The sequence below is a fragment of the Aspergillus neoniger genome, assembly GCF_003184625.1.
Source record: "Aspergillus neoniger CBS 115656 unplaced genomic scaffold BO87scaffold_13, whole genome shotgun sequence".
Classification (NCBI taxonomy): domain Eukaryota; kingdom Fungi; phylum Ascomycota; class Eurotiomycetes; order Eurotiales; family Aspergillaceae; genus Aspergillus; species Aspergillus neoniger.
Window position 1 is genome coordinate 847,037 of NW_020291141.1, and position 15,324 is coordinate 862,360.

General features: G+C 51.3%; 7 protein-coding genes across 7 annotated transcripts; 4 read left to right on the forward strand and 3 right to left on the reverse strand.

Moving 5' to 3' along the window:
* Positions 1 to 577: 577 nt before the first annotated feature.
* On the reverse strand, positions 578 to 2,014 carry BO87DRAFT_425345 (M20 family metallopeptidase; the record flags this gene model as incomplete). Its single annotated transcript, XM_025627293.1, has 4 exons — positions 578 to 629; positions 684 to 810; positions 895 to 1,028; positions 1,086 to 2,014. 4 exons carry the CDS (start codon positions 2,012 to 2,014, stop codon positions 578 to 580), a joined length of 1,242 nt encoding a protein of 413 aa, XP_025480746.1.
* Positions 2,015 to 3,005: 991 nt separating this feature from the next.
* On the forward strand, positions 3,006 to 4,342 carry pyr8 (acetyltransferase pyr8; the record flags this gene model as incomplete). The annotated part of the gene is made up of 2 exons (XM_025627739.1): positions 3,006 to 3,748; positions 3,826 to 4,342. 2 exons carry the CDS (start codon positions 3,006 to 3,008, stop codon positions 4,340 to 4,342), a joined length of 1,260 nt encoding a protein of 419 aa, XP_025480747.1.
* A 2,138-nt stretch (positions 4,343 to 6,480) lies between these two features.
* BO87DRAFT_458525 (uncharacterized protein) lies at positions 6,481 to 9,330 on the forward strand (the record flags this gene model as incomplete). The annotated part of the gene is made up of 3 exons (XM_025628883.1): positions 6,481 to 6,912; positions 6,975 to 7,341; positions 7,397 to 9,330. 3 exons carry the CDS (start codon positions 6,481 to 6,483, stop codon positions 9,328 to 9,330), a joined length of 2,733 nt encoding a protein of 910 aa, XP_025480748.1.
* A 624-nt stretch (positions 9,331 to 9,954) lies between these two features.
* Positions 9,955 to 10,918, forward strand: BO87DRAFT_376028 (blue light-inducible protein Bli-3). Its single transcript, XM_025623187.1, has 3 exons — positions 9,955 to 10,248; positions 10,329 to 10,737; positions 10,813 to 10,918. Exons 1-3 carry the CDS (start codon positions 10,048 to 10,050, stop codon positions 10,833 to 10,835), a joined length of 633 nt encoding a protein of 210 aa, XP_025480749.1. The 5' UTR covers positions 9,955 to 10,047; the 3' UTR covers positions 10,836 to 10,918.
* Positions 10,895 to 13,010, reverse strand: BO87DRAFT_357637 (transcriptional regulator SPT3). The gene is made up of 3 exons (XM_025621426.1): positions 12,259 to 13,010; positions 11,379 to 12,212; positions 10,895 to 11,328 (listed from the first exon to the last, which is right to left on the reverse strand). The coding sequence occupies exons 1-3, from the start codon at positions 12,574 to 12,576 to the stop codon at positions 11,323 to 11,325; spliced, it is 1,158 nt and encodes a 385-aa protein (XP_025480750.1). The 5' UTR covers positions 12,577 to 13,010; the 3' UTR covers positions 10,895 to 11,322.
* A 282-nt stretch (positions 13,011 to 13,292) lies between these two features.
* Positions 13,293 to 14,491, forward strand: dph5 (diphthine synthase). The gene is made up of 3 exons (XM_025625210.1): positions 13,293 to 13,483; positions 13,565 to 13,689; positions 13,750 to 14,491. Exons 1-3 carry the CDS (start codon positions 13,349 to 13,351, stop codon positions 14,345 to 14,347), a joined length of 858 nt encoding a protein of 285 aa, XP_025480751.1. The 5' UTR covers positions 13,293 to 13,348; the 3' UTR covers positions 14,348 to 14,491.
* On the reverse strand, positions 14,394 to 15,319 carry BO87DRAFT_376032 (AorFlbE). Its single transcript, XM_025623188.1, has 2 exons — positions 14,657 to 15,319; positions 14,394 to 14,592 (listed from the first exon to the last, which is right to left on the reverse strand). The coding sequence occupies exons 1-2, from the start codon at positions 15,236 to 15,238 to the stop codon at positions 14,542 to 14,544; spliced, it is 633 nt and encodes a 210-aa protein (XP_025480752.1). The 5' UTR covers positions 15,239 to 15,319; the 3' UTR covers positions 14,394 to 14,541.
* Positions 15,320 to 15,324: the final 5 nt, after the last annotated feature.

A 15,324-nucleotide genomic window follows, 5' to 3' on the forward strand; every position in this document is an offset into this window, starting at 1 on the left:
CTATCTATAGTCACTCCTCGGTAGTTCCAATCTGCAAATTCACTAATGCATCTACGCCGCTTAGACTCAAATCCCATCAGGCCATTGCATACCATACCCATGGTTGCACGCGAAATTACCCCCCGGGACAACCACCGGCGAAGTCGCGTCTCGGGACAATCACGACGCCGAGAAGAGAGACCCCCCTCGGGTCGAAGATGGCCCGACGCGAGGACATACATCAACCAAACCAATACGAAAAGAGGCTATGTCATCGATGTGTATTAACTAGTTAGTAGCTATCCAGTTACCATTAGAGCTAGTTTTTGTTCTTCAGTACTTCATAAACTGGTTATTCGCTGGTAGTGGACTGGTACTCTAGAAACCATACATTTGATACTATCTTATGGGAGTCGGGTGGAATGCATCATTTACATACATTGATGAGGGCTCTTCCAAATCTAGATATTACTGAGGACTCTAGTATCTAGTAGTATAGCCATCTGCTTATCTACTACATAGTATAGTAAATTTTCTACCACCCTTGTATGACAAAACATTCGTTGCAAGGGATCCAGCAAGGAGGTAATAGAAGAGTCTATCGCAGCTTCTTATCCTTCTCGAAGTAATCCTTCACTTGGGCCGCGAAACTGTTGTCAGTTAGGACTTTAAGTCCGGCTACAGCCATACCCTTGCCCACTGACATGGCGATATCATGGGCTTCTTCGGTCTTTGCTGCATCGCGGAACGCCTCGGTGTGCATGGCTGTTCCGGGGGGTGTGGGGATGAAGAAGTGGCCGTGGAAGGAGGGGACTTCGTAGCTTATGTTACCTATAGTTGTATTTTTTTTTCTCGTTAGTAACGAGAATGGAAGCTTGGTTGTATGGTGAAGGAAGGTGGGTGTTGTGTGCATACCCATATCTGTGCTGAATGCACCGATATCCTTCTTTTGTAGATCGCAGTAGTATTTCATTCCCTTGGAACCCATATATCGGGTAAACTCTGTACAGAGGCTCTCGTTGGGTCGGATATCTGCGTAGGGGTCCATTCTGATTCATTGTTAGTTCAACTATCTTTCATAGAGAATATGAAAAACTAGTTCATACGCTGGAACAATATCAACCTCACATCCCGTAGCCAACGCCGCTCCTTTCATGCAATTCTCAACGCGCTCCCGCAGAGCATTCATCTCCTTCAACGTCTCAGACCGAACATTTACTCGAATCTGCGCCTTAGCCGGAATTATATTGTGAGCCGTCCCTCCTTCCGGAACGATAATGTTGATCCGATCACTAGGCCTGATATGCTTCCTGAGCAAACCAACAGCCTGATACGCCAATGTTGCCGCATCAAGAGCATTCACGCCCGCCCAGGGCATCTGAGCCGCGTGCGCAGGCTTCCCAATAAAGTTAGCTAGGAACCCAGTCGCCGCTAAGCAGGAGCCGAATGCGATACCCGCAGAGCCCGCAGGCATATGAGGAAATTGGGGTGTGGGATGGCTCATTAACGAGGCGGTTGTGCCCTTCAGGGCGCCCGCTTCGATCAACTTGATTTTACCACCGCCGCCTTCTTCAGCGGGGGTCCCTAGAAGACGCACTTTTCCTGGGATTCCGGTTCGCTCCATCAGGGCAGCGAGACCTAGGAATGAGGCGATGGAGGAGATGGCGATGAGGTTGTGGCCGCATCCGTGACCTATCTCTGGGAGTGCGTCGTATTCTGCGCAGAAGTCGACTACTTCTCCGTCTCTGTTGACGTATTCGGCAAGGAAGGAGGTTTCGAGGCCGTATGCTTTGCGGACTACTGTTATACCATATAGGCTAAAGTTCTGTACTAGGTAGTTGCAGATTGCATTGTGGGCCATGTGCTCTCCGTAGCACAGCTCTGGGTTTTGGTGGATCTGGACAGTAGTTAGTACAGAATATAGGGTAGGAAGAATGGGCTTTTTCCTTGCCTTGAGACTCAGTTCACGAAGACTTGCGCTGAGCGTATCAATAGTTCGTGAGATATTTTCTTCCATTCGTGTTTGCGTGGCCATTGCGCGTCCTGTCTTTTAGCCTTGAAGTTGGGGTGTTGGTGACAGTAGGCAGTTCTGATCTTGGATAATATAAAGGTGATAGTCCGTCTGACCGATAGTTTTAAAGCCCCGCTGGAATGAGACTGCTGAAGAGAGATGGTTTGAAGAAGGTAGGTGTGCGGGAGAAGGAAGATCAGCGAGAGGGGTTCGAGAAGGATTGTCTGGGGAACTGGTATATCATTGGACCGACGTTTGACATGCAACAAATCGCCGATTGAAGATTCGGCACTTGGCATGTAGTATTATTATCTACTTACTATCCATCAAGCTCCCGCCTGACAGAATCGTTACATTTCCCCGCAAAAACTATGAAGGCACTTGGTCTGAGCGTCTTCTACTCCAACTTCGGCGTGGTTCTCCGGAAACCAAGAAGTCTCCCGGATGAAAATGTCATTGGCAAGTGATGTCTGCAGCTGCACAAGGGTTCAAATCTTTGACTAATCCCTAGAATACTTTGGCTAGGTGTCTATCTCTCAGGGGAAAGCCATTCTGTTAAGCGAATCTTGCGGAGCAATGCCGGAAACCATCACTGCCAACTACTACCACACCAGGTTACACCGTACGGAGGGCAATGTAGTTGTTCTATATTTTATAGCCACGATAAACCGACCTGTGGCTGTTTCAGTGGATCTTGCGTTCGGCAAATAGCCTCTACGCCTTTCGTCCCCCGAATAACGCAAACGGTATCTTGTCTCGAGATGTTAGTCTTCATAGAGTTGACCTCCTTCGATATCTCCCGTACCTCATGGATGCTCATCTGTCGTTGCACGAGCAAGTCGTGTGAGGTCTGCAGCTGTTACATGGGCACCCACCTGAGCTCATATAACCAGCCCCTTTCGTGTCCACTAATGGCCTTGGCTTCGAAATCAACGATTGTCCCGTCAGCAGCAGTCTAAAGGCCCTAAACGGCGTCATTTGTCTCATCTTCCGATGCTTCAAACCACCAAGCAAGATGGCCATCTCACCGGACCTCCTTTGCACCTTTGTTACCATACTCCAGAGCCTTGTTACGGTCACCCTCATTGCCAGAACGCCTCGGAACTCGTTCTTACGGTGGATATGCCTCCCCTCGATAACCTACATGGCCTACATCGAAGGCGTTCTGATCAAAATGACCGATCACCATACCTACGCCAAAGTCACTCTTAGTGGCATGCCATTCACCGTACTTATCCAACATATAAACCTGCTTCTGATTGCCAGAGTCGATTTGACAGGGCAACCGGGTACTATTGCAGAGAAACTTGCGTCTGCTTCCGCGTTGCTCCAGTCTACCCGTGGTATTGGCACGCCCTGGCAGGTAAAGAATATTCCCAGTCATCCACTTGTGCTTCGAGCAAAACCACCCAGCCGAGGCTATTTCATGAGCAGGCAGCTGGCCATTGCTATATGGGAAGTTCTTGCCCTGGTTCTCGTGCTCTCATTGTTAGCTACCCATGATGTGCAGGATTATGATGGGTCATACATATATGGATCCGGGCGCGAATTCGAGATGGCAAGTTCTAGCATGAAGCAGCTCCTCGGACGTGTCACAGTCGCATTTCTCTTCGGATTTCCTGGATCGATGCTCTTTCTGGACTCTATGTACCGGGTGGCGTCTCTAATATCAGTAGCGACCGGAATGACAACAATCGCTTCGTGGCCCCCAGAGTTTGGGAGCCTGGCCGACACGTATACTGTTCGCGGTTTCTGGGGGTAAGCTCGCACCTAGTCCTTCATATAATCCTTGCGTCTCGAAGTGGAATAGTTCTCGCTGACATATAACGACCCAGCAAATTCTGGCATCAAAATCTCCGTTGGTCATACACTGGTGTTTCAACAGCAATCACCTGCCGTATCCTCGGTCTTCCCAAGCCCTCCTTAATAGAACGCTATCTCAACCTGACCATCGTCTTCATCCTATCCGGCTTGATGCATGTATTCACAAATGTGATCAGTGGAATTGAAGGTGGAAACACCGGCGCCATGTTGTTTTTCGTCGCACAAGCAGGTGCCATCATGTTTGAGGACGCCGTCCAACACTGCTGGGCTAATCTGTCACGAGGAGATAAAAGCACTTCAGCTGAAACACCCATCTGGCAGCGGTGCGTTGGTTTCATGTGGGTATTTTGCTGGCTGGCTGCAACATTCCCCTGGTGGTGGTATCCTATCATCCGGATGCTGGTGGCGTATGACTGGACTGAGGCGTTGGATGTCGTTCAGGGTTTGGGAATGACCAGGTCTAACCTTTCTGTTGTGGTGACTGTTGGTGCGGCTATTTTGCGTATGGTGTTTGGTGCTGAGGTCTGAGGTTGGATATTCAGTTGCTTGTCATTAGTATCAGTTGGAATAAGTTGAACGCGGTGCGACGGTCCACTTAGGAAAATGATCAGGCCGCAGATGTTTTGTATCAGAAAGTTTGTCCGTCAAATTCTCTTTCATAATCGGAATAGGAATCATTGTTGTATTATGGTAAGTAAGTCAGTGGAGATCGTTAGGTGTAGGAAGTTATGCAACGCTCAAACACACTACTCATGCGTGTAATCCGTTTCAGAAGAAGCTTACAACCCATACGAAGAACCCAATCATGCCCAATCACGAAACCCTGATTCCACAATTGTTGGTACGGCGCAGAGTATACCCGGATGCGAGGTTAGTCAGATTCGAAGGGATCACCTGCTATCTAGAAGACTGGTTTATGAGATCTTTGCCATTGAGTGGCCATGCATAGGGCGGTGTCCACCCCAATTGTTGTTAAAAAGAATTTGGGAGGACCTGATGCCCAATTACAAGGGACCCAGGGAAACGCGACATGATCTAGAATTAAAAAGCTTCAACTGGCTCGAAGTCCAAATTGGGGAGACCCTCTGCTTCAGGCAGCAACTTGGTCCCGATGCAGATAATGCTCTAGTGCAACCTCGCTGACAACCTACGAATCAATTCAGTCATACAGAAGGTCACTCCTAGGCCTAGTACCTCCCACGTAGAACAAGCATCTGTCTCCTGCTGCCATTAAGCTCATCCGAACCTACTCCTATCAGTAATCGGATGTGCCATTATTACTCTATGAGGCAACAAGCTACCTTCCCGTTACACGATAGTGCAAGGCACACTCACACCCGGTGATCAAGCAAGGGGCCGTTTCCCTCCAGTTTAACTGGCAGGCCTGATGGTGCTGATCAGGTTCGAGAAAAGGAGTCGACCACGGATCCGGGGAATGGTATGTCACCCATGTGGCTCGTATCCACTTCTGATTCCTGTGAAAGCCTTGTTGAGCTGACGCAGATAGTAGATCCGGATGTGCTGGACTAAGATCCCCGAGGCAATTGTGTAGGTTTCCTCATGTTCAGCGCATGTTGTGGCCGACATTTAGGCGATCAATTCCTGGTATTCGTTCGATCCCTTGAGTTTTCCATGTCAGTACCACTTAACGCAACTAAGTCAGCCCGATGAGTAGGTACCTTAGCAGCTCTCTACTTTGTGCTCTCTGCTCCCTGCTCTCTGAGCCAACTTTCTCCTCGCAAGGTTTTCTGGTGGGAGTTTTCGCCCCAAACGAAACACTTCCCCTGAGAGAACAACATCTGATGTCAGCTGGGACACGGAACGATCTGCTCCCTGATGTGTCTGGACCGGTGGGCTCTGCCACATGGCTATGTTGTAGAATAATCGCTTCTGGATCGGCTGAAGCGGAAATGAAGTTGGATCGTCTCTGGGGGCGGAAGTTGAAGGTGGAAGGGAGGCTTTGCGAGAGAACTTCATCCGTCTTTCTTTTTGGCCCCTTCTCCAACTCTCTTCTCTTCTGTTGCCTCTTTGGACATTTTCTCAACACGTCCACCACAATTTATTTGTTATGCAATTCTTTCTGCTCACAGTGAGTCTGATGCTCAAATCTGCTTCTAAGCTGGGGAGTCACTAACTACTACTCAGTGTCGCGTTCGTCGCAATCCGGGTTCCTCGCAGATTCTGACGCGATTTGGCCCCAACGCCATCGCGAACTAGTTTCTCCAAGCACACAAGTGCTCCAGCGACCGTGTTGTTGTGTTGCCTTTCTCAGTCAACATGCTCCAACACTGCCACGACCCCTGCTAGCTGATCCTCCGTCAGCATAGCACTTGTGCTTGCCTGTGCCCCGGTTGCCTGGTCATTGGTTGGGCTATGCTCTCGCAGGCACCTTTTCCATGGCCAGGTTCTAGCTTCTGGGCTTGCTGATACCGCAGGTTCGCGTGGGCCCTGTGATTAAATTCAAAACATTATGGACCCAAGCCGATGGCTTTCAGGATTCAAGCCCTGGTGGGCTTGCGTATCAGTCGGGACCGGGTCCCAGGGGTATGTCATCCGCAGGCTGCGACGTATATCACCCTTGTCCGTCCTCCCCAAACTATTATAACCTTTTTTTCTGGACCTTTCTGGACCTATAGCGGTGATTCTACATGATCGCCCTGCATACCATGTCCGACTATACCTCGGGTCTCTATGCACCCATTCGCTGCAGATCTCCAATAGCCCCTCCACGCGCCCCGTTCAGCAACCCACAAGGCATAAAGTCAGTGGACAGCCTCGCCTCCTCCAGGTCTACTCTTTATTTCCTCCCAAACGACATTCTTGAGGATCACACTGAAGATAGCGCGGGTCGCACCCAACACAAGCAATTGAAAATGCCGTCCCCAGACGTCGACGACAAACTACTCCTCGCGGGATTGGAAACGACATGGGACTCAGCAGACAGATTGGCTGTGCCACATCTACACATACCCAAGACAAGAGCCGATGAATATGGCCCACCCAGTCCATGCTATTCATACACATCTAGCGCGAGTTCTGCGACGCGCTCTCCATCAGCGTCCGAGTGGAGGTTCAAGCCTCTACCCCCAGTTCCTGGAGTAAGTGGCAATGCGCATTCGAGAGGATCTGGTAGATCAAGTGGCGGACAAAGCTCTCTCAGAGAGTCCCCTACGAGCTATACGCCTCAGCCTTTAGCACTTCGGCCCACGACGCCCCGTCCTATAACTCCTGTATCTTCGACATCCAGACCAACCACACCTCAACCTCACGCAGCGCCCTTTGGTGCAGTTCCTCGGCCTACAACGCCACGTCCTCTGACGCCAGTGTCTTCGACATCCAGACCTACAACACCTCTTCCTCCAGCAGCACCCTTCGCTGCGACATCGCGGCCTATGACGCCCCCGTCTATGACTTACCGACCAGCAACCCCTCGACCTACCACCCCAAGACCCGTGACTCCTCTACCTACCATTCAGCCCTCCACGCCCCGATCTACAGCGGCCCGTCCCACCACCCCGCGACCTATAGTGGCTTTTCCGGATACAGGCGCGGCCTCGAACCTTAGGTATGAGAATGCGCCAGGGTATATCGGCTCTTCAGCGGCCGGGAAAGGGCCCAGGGATGCTCCTGAGTGGCCGCAAGTATTTGGTATCAAAGCTGAACAACTGCCGCCCGCCCCAAACAATCAGGGCTACGGTCATAAGCCGAAACCCTCAAGTCCGACGGACTTGCATGTCCAGCAGAAGCAGCCTGTGAAGAAGACGTCAAAACAGGAACTGAGGCCAGAAAGTGACGAAAAGCCCCTGTGGCAGTCATTGAAGGCAGGTGTACGGCGTGTCCTAACCCGTAAAGCGGTTTCCCACGATGGTGGGGCGCTCAAGCACAGCAAAACGAAGAAGAACAAGTACCAGAATGTCCGCAGAGCATCAATCATTGTTCGCATGTCGACGATACCACCTATTCAGCGTCCACCGGAGGACAATGGTCAGGGCTTCCTTGACGGAAAGGAAGATGACGGTCACTATGAGGACGCCATAAAGCGAATGAAAAATGTCCTCGCGAGCTTGCTCGAAGATGGGTATACCATGGATATGATTCTGCAAGCAGAATCCAATCAGCAATTTCTCCGATCGCTTTTCACGCGGGTTCAGAACGAGCCACTTCTTGGTGTCGACACTGCACCTTCTAACTCACCTCCACCGACTTCACACTCCTCCCTGGCCCCGGACCACACATGCGAACTCCCACCCCAGGATTTCCATGATCCTGAGACAGTCGATCAGCCGGTTCACCAGCCGATGAGCCAGCTGTTTGACAAGCCAATTCGACGGCCTACGTTAGGTGATGACACTGAAAGCAACTGGGAATACGTTGGGTATGACGAGGATGAAGCCTTCACTGAAGGTGCACCCTCGGTGCGCTTCTTCACAGGTCCTGCGCCTGATCAAATATCAGAGCCACGCAGTTCCGTTCCGCCATTCGCCGCAGTCATGGCCGCCTTGGACGACGACCTGCAGCGCATGGTATCCAACCGATGGAGCCTCTCCAAGCCTGGCATGGAAGACATGATTTTGAATATCCTCCTCCAGATCGACGATCTGGATGACCTCTTCTCTTTCGCTCAAACCAGCAAAGCCATCTACCACGTTTTCAAGCGCCACGAGCTCCCATTGATGGAGAACACCATTAGACGCAGATCCCCTGCAGCATGGGAACTCCGTCAAATAAGTGATATCAATGAAAACACAGATTCGCAGGATCTATCCCCTGCAACGATCTACTACCGTGCAGTGACCCGCGATCTCCGCGCCCTCGCCACCCTCAAGGGCCTGATGATGACCCACTGCAGGGGAGTCATGCGCACCAGCTCATACACTGCCCTTGCCCGTCCATCCGGTCCAGAAGCCCGCCGGCTAGACAACGCCATCTGGCGCGTCTGGACCTTCTGCTTCCTCTTCGGAATGCAGACGGGCAGAGAAACAGACATGGACGGACAAGTCAGCTGGCTGCGCGGGGAAACCGGATCCCCATTTCAGCCGTGTCCCGACCCCAAGGACGTAGCCAGCATCCTGTTCGACCCTCCGCCGGGATTCGGAGAGGGCAATGCCGGAGGCCTCTCGGTGAGCGATATGCAAGACATGGACGAGGTATGGACGTGTCTGAAGTACATGCTGGGATTCCTGCGCGGTGAGACCGAGCGTGCCCGCCGCTTCGGCGTGTTCCAGAATGCCGGCCTTTCTCAGGAGCGCAATCAGGGCATGATTGTGCTGCATGAATGGATCAATTACCTGTTGTCGTTGGGGCCGGAGGCCGTGGTGGAGCTGGCACCGTTGGGACCGGACACTCATGCGGAGACTACGTTCCAGCGAGCCATGTCGCGGGGGTGGACGACGTGGTCGGCTCCCGAGCCGGGGTCGACACGAAGTGCGTTCCTGACGGATGCGCTGGGGCGGGTGTCGGGGGGATTGCGACGGTTGGAGGAGTTGCAGATGACGCTGTGGTATAGTTATGTGTGAGCTATAGACTGTTAATGAGTGATGACACATACTTGACTTCAATTATATTCCACGTAGCTTATTCTCGATCCTACGAGTAATAGTATGGTCTTGACCACTTGGAGCTGACATGAAGCCATACAAAGACACCACCAAGATATATAGTAGCCGCTTTACCTATTTACCCAGCACCGCATAAGCAACTACAGTATGTTTAATAACCATGGAAACTACTAATTATGTAGTAAATATGTCTACCAATAATAAACTAATTACAATCCAGAGAATTATCCCGCAGTCATCCAATGGACACACCACCACATTTTGCATATAACCGGGACGGAGTGACGGGACTCCCCATCCCAACCAAGCACCACCACCACCACTAGTAATCAACACACTCAAAGTATTTACCCCAGGATCGCACCCCCAATGCTATGCTACTATGCTACAAGGTACGATCGTCACCACTGACATCAATCTGACCATGACACCATCCCACACTCCATCCATCCATCCATCAACCCTGCTAAAGATAGTAGTAGTAGTAGTAGTAGTAGTAGTGGTAGTGGTAGTACTACCACCTCCTGACGTCACTTCTACGCCATCCTCCTACTATTTCATATAAACAACCCAACTCCTACACTCTATTCCCTCCCTCCTACAATCCATCCTACAATTGACTACACCAAACCTCCAACCAAGTAATATCCACAACCAACGAAACAAAGCAACAAAATGTCCACCACAATCCCCACCACCAGCGGCACGCAGCCCCTGGACCCCTACAAAGCCAAATCCCTCGACGAAGACATCCCACTCTCTCAAAAGATCACCGACCTATCCACCTTCATCACAGAACAGAAATTCGGCATGTTGACGACAAAGTCCTCGGACGACGATCTGCTCACGAGTCGGTGTATGGCTCTTGCTGGGAAGGTAATCCCCCACCCCCTCTTACTTTCCAGAGAATAATAACAATGGAACACATGACTAATTCAAATGTAATGAATGTATAGGAGAAAGGCGACACGACCTTAATCTTCCACACGAACCTCTTCAGCCACAAGACCATGGACCTAACCGCCCACCCCACAGAGACCAACATGTCCTTCCTCGACCCCATCAGCGGGTCCTGGGCATCTATCTCCGGCACGGCGAGTATCGTGGCGGACAAGGAGACCGTCAAGAAGTATTATTCGCCGGCGTTGCAGGCATGGTTGGGTGATTTGGGCGATGGAGTGCATGATGGTGGGCCCGAGGATCCGCGGATCGGGGTGATTAAGCTGGAGGCGAAGACCGCGGTGTATGCGGTTTCGAGGAAGGGGGTTATTGGACGGGCTGTGGAGACGGTCAAGAGTGTGGCTAGGGGGGATGTGCCCGCTGTTAATAGTATTAGGGAGGTGGGGAGGGCGGAGTTTGATGAGTGTAAGTTTTCTTCCTTTTCATTTTCTTTCAGGGTGGTTTGAGGGTTGGGGTGGTTGCTAACTGGTTGGGTTATAGGGAGACGGACGCATCCTGAGTAAGTCTGTGGAAGGGTTGATATGGGCTACGAGATATGATTAGTATTATGTCAGTTGTTGGACTGCAAGATAATCATTGAATTATGTGCTAGCTTCAAGCTGCAAGTAGAGAGTTCAGTCAAGTAGGACCAGTCAACAAGAGAACGAGTATGGAAACAGCGCCAGGCTCAACTAACAAGTTCAATCAAGTAGATCGGTCGAACGAGACGAAGGTAAACAACTAATGTTACAAGATGTTCATACAAGATGTTCAGTCAAGTAACACCTGACAAAAGATAAACAAAAGAAACATCCCATCCGTTAACATGATTCCCAAAGCTCCAAAAGATCAATCCAGACCAGTCAATTCCAAAGAACCAGTCCATCAACCTGATTATCAAGAGAACCAACCAAGTTCAACCAAGAGCACCGAAAATAAGAAATCATGTTATCGTAACTCCAAGGGTATCGTTAAAGTGACGCCCACGCCATCGCTAACGCCAATAATTCCTCAAATCTGTCATAGTTAGCATCTACCACCATATTCAATATCAGGTATGGACCTACCAATCGCAATGGCATCTTAGCCGGCAGGCGTCCATTGTGCAGCAGCATGGCAATGTTCTTATTAGGAGTCGCCTGCAGCTTCCGATACGCTTCGCGAATATGTCTGGTCTCAACCGGGGTACTACCCTCCTCAGGGGGATCGAACAATCCAGTCTCGCGTGTACGCTTCTTACTGCTCTCGCCGTTCTCACCACCTCCACGACGGTTTTTCTCGCGGTCTTCCCGTTCCTTGACTTTGAGTGCTTCCTCGGTCAGAGTCTGCACAATTTCGAACGTCAAGAAACCAAGAATATCAACGATATCGTCGTTGGGCTTGGACTCAGTCACAATGCCGAATCCGGCCCACTCGCGGAACCGTTTGCTCTTGCGGTACGTGAATGAAGCCTGGCGACATTCTGACCAGAACACATACTCTTCCTTGGTCATGTTCTTGGTACGTTCATCGGCCGCGGCGAGGCGCTGGAGCGTAGCGTAGTTCTGCTCTTCCTCTTCTTCATCTTCTTCGTCCTCGCGTTCGGGAACCTGCACCGAGTAGAAGCTGTTCACGTCCCAGGCGAGACCAACGCGAGCACGCTTATTCTTGGGCTTTGACGCAACATCCTGCGGTCCTGCGACGACTCCGCCGGCGATGGGGTCATCAGCTCCTGCGAAGTCTGCAGCATCAGCGCCGCCTTTGTCGTCAGAGTCCTTGACGTTCTTGCGGACATCTTTCCAGGACAGGAACGTCTTGAGACGCGACACCTTGGCCTTGTCATGGCGAATGAGAAAGATCAAATCATCGGTAGAGATAGACCGTACGCCGCGACGAGTCGCTAGGGCAGTGCTTCTGGCGAGCTGCAGTAGTTAGCGTAGTTCGCAACATAGTAGGGGAAGAGCATACAATTTCGACAACCTGCTGGCGCACAATATCTTCAATGAGAGTCGTGGTTTCGACGGACGGTTCGGCAGTTTCACCAGAGACGAACATCATCTTGCGGGAGAAATTGATTAGCATTTCCTTGAACTCCTCCCTGGTATCTGCATCCATCCCCATGTACATGTCCAACGGTTCGTCGCGCGGCTGCTGCTGGACCGCTGGGACTGCTGGAATTGCTGGGACAACTGGCACCGGCGGTGCAGTCGTCATTTGGCCATCTTCCAAATGGTCCCATCCATGCCACGAGATAGTAGCATCCGAATCATAAGGATCCGCAGACATGATTGGAGATAGTGCCTTCAAGGACAAGCAGACTCGCAATATCCAAGTGAACCTCAGTCAAGCGAGTTGGCAAGAAGTAGAAGAACACTTCCAGTCAGAAGATCCTTTATAGTTCCATTTTGCAAAGGAGTAAAGCACCATTGCATGCTAGAATTCACCACTTCCATGCATTACCGCTGCTTCAATGAAGCTCCGTAGATCACATCGATAAAGCGGAGCATCACAGCGACAAATAGAGCATGTAGACCCCAGCATGGTACCACAAACAGACTAGACTCACGCAGCCGCAACCAAAATAAAGAAGAGAGAAACAAATCACAGATTCTCACAGCACCAAACCAGATGGGAAATCAGCACAATGCTTACCTGCTGGATCTCCTGCCGATACTTGGGGGTACGATCAGTCGACATGATGCAGGTTATAGGAACACTGATCGAGCATGCTCCACTGCAAATACTCTGACAAGGGGAGTCCGAATCTCAGTCTGCTCAGGATCAAGATAGGACGGATATTGACAATGTGGCATCCATTCGAAGCAGCGAAGTATGAAAGAAGGAAACAGTGCCTGGATGCTGGTTGGTGCACGTGAATCTCACACCCTCAGGTGACTGGACTGGTGCAGTGCATAAGCCGGATCATCACATGATCCGATGTCCGGCTGCCCTCCGCCGCATTTGGTGGGGGAATATCGAAAGTTTCCCGGCTGGTGGGATTATTCACGAACAACTTACAATTCCAATTATTTGTGGTATTTGAAATTGTACATTCACCATGCTTTACCTGGTAGGACTTGGTCTGGCTGATGAGACCGATATTACGGTCCGCGGTCTGGAGATCGTCAAGAAGGCCGAGCGTGTCTATCTGGAGGCATACACGGCCATTCTGCTCGTCGATAAGGAGAAACTAGTGAGTGTCGCCTGACGGAGTACTACAAGATATGTGTTCTAGGGTGCGGAGTTGACTAACTGGAATATATTGGTTTAGTAGGAAGCTTTCTATGGACGTCCTGTTATCGAGGCCGACCGCGAAAAGGTCGAGAGTGGCAGCGAAGAGATTCTCGCCGACGCCGACAAGGTCGATGTTGCTTTCCTCGTCGTTGGAGACCCCTTTGGGTATGTATAGTATTCACTATCATCTGGCGCGACATTGGCGTGTTATCTGACTTCCGTCAGCGCCACCACACACACAGATCTAGTCCTCCGCGCCCGCGAATTGGGCATCGAATCCAAGGTCATCCCCAACGCTTCCATCATGTCCGGTATCGGCTGCACGGGTCTGCAGCTGTACAACTTCGGACAGACCGTCAGCATGGTCTTCTTCACTGAGAACTGGAAGCCCTCATCCTACTACGATCGGGTCAAGGAGAACGTTCAGTTGGGTCTGCACACATTGGTCCTGTTGGACATCAAGGTCAAGGAGCCGTCGCTGGAGAACATGGCTCGGGGCCGTTTGGTCTACGAGCCCCCTCGCTATATGACCGTGGCGCAATGTGCAGGTCAGATGCTGGAGACTGAGGAGGAGCGCCAGGAAGGTGTCTGGGGACCGGACAGTCTTGCTGTCGGCGCGGCGCGTGTGGGTGCTGCGGACCAGAAGCTGGTCGCTGGTACCCTGAAGGAACTGGCCGAGGTCGAGATGGGCCGGCCTCTGCACAGTTTGGTCTTGATCGGAAAGAGAGCGCACGACCTGGAGAAGGACTACATCCGGGAGTTCGCTGTCGACCAGGCCACCTTCGACGCTAGCTGGCAGAAGGGCGGATACGGTACTATGTAAAGACCGTCGCTGATGAGGAACGAAACCAAAATAGATAGATATTCATCACGCCAAAAATGAACACTGCTAATGAAACCACATGCACGAACCCAAACACCCAAACCCGCTTTCTGGTGGAAACAAAATGCTAGCAACTAGCCACGCACACGTCATAAGCCGTATAGAGGATTGCGATATAGCCATAGCCGTGGCCATCAAGCTGTTCGCCTAGCAAACAATCGAGTCAACCGCTCGGGGAATCGCATCTATACAATCGCAATCACCGTTAGCAAAAGATTCATCATAAAATCAACCAAAGAAATAGCCCACCGTAGCAGAAGAAGGTGTCTCCGGCGGCGTCTGCGTCTGATCACTCTCATACTCTCCACCATCGGCATAACTTCCTTCCTCATCGTACCCATCATCGAAACTATCCCCATCTTCCTCCTCATCGTGAGGGAACCACCTCTCCGGATCGCCGTTATACACAATCCACCAGCCAATGCGCTCACCAGCCGCATACTTATCTCGAAACTCCGTCAGGGCCTCCATGGCGTCCTTCTCCAGCGGCTCCTGCTGGAATATGTCCTCTGGTTTCCAGCTCGTCTCGGGAGTCGGACCGACATCCTCGGGGATGGAGATGACTTTCCCACCGACGTAGGCGTATGGCTTGCTAACTGCGTCGTCGCTTGTGTCTTCAGGATCGTATTGCTCGATGAAGCGGAGGTTAGGTAGGCGGGAGACGATGCTTGGTTCGGTCTTTTTGAGCGATTCCATGACCAGTTCGCTGGTTAGGGGTTGTTGGAGGTATTCGGCTGTTGCGTCTTCCAGGTTGTGGAGAACAATGTATACGCGGATGCCGGTAAAGCCGGCGCGCGGCCAGCGAAAGCCGTAGAGCATGTAGACGGGCATTTTATTTTATTTAATCTGCCGTCTGCAGAGATTTGTTGGATGGTGGTAGTTGGTGGTAGTGGTGAGGAAGGGGAGGGGGAGGGGGG

Coding starts and splice junctions, on each gene's coding strand:
- BO87DRAFT_357637 (XM_025621426.1), bottom strand. CDS start 12,576: ATGTCTGCGGATCCTTATGATTCGGATGCTACTATCTCGTGGCATGGA. Junction 12,213..12,258: donor GCCAGCAGGTTGTCGAAATT/GTATGCTCTTCC, acceptor TAACTACTGCAG/CTCGCCAGAAGCACTGCCCT.
- BO87DRAFT_376032 (XM_025623188.1), bottom strand. CDS start 15,238: ATGCCCGTCTACATGCTCTACGGCTTTCGCTGGCCGCGCGCCGGCTTT. Junction 14,593..14,656: donor AGACACCTTCTTCTGCTACG/GTGGGCTATTTC, acceptor GCGATTGTATAG/ATGCGATTCCCCGAGCGGTT.
- BO87DRAFT_376028 (XM_025623187.1), top strand. CDS start 10,048: ATGTCCACCACAATCCCCACCACCAGCGGCACGCAGCCCCTGGACCCC. Junction 10,249..10,328: donor GTATGGCTCTTGCTGGGAAG/GTAATCCCCCAC, acceptor ATGAATGTATAG/GAGAAAGGCGACACGACCTT. Junction 10,738..10,812: donor GAGGGCGGAGTTTGATGAGT/GTAAGTTTTCTT, acceptor GTTGGGTTATAG/GGAGACGGACGCATCCTGAG.
- dph5 (XM_025625210.1), top strand. CDS start 13,349: ATGCTTTACCTGGTAGGACTTGGTCTGGCTGATGAGACCGATATTACG. Junction 13,484..13,564: donor TCGTCGATAAGGAGAAACTA/GTGAGTGTCGCC, acceptor TTGGTTTAGTAG/GAAGCTTTCTATGGACGTCC. Junction 13,690..13,749: donor GTCGTTGGAGACCCCTTTGG/GTATGTATAGTA, acceptor GACTTCCGTCAG/CGCCACCACACACACAGATC.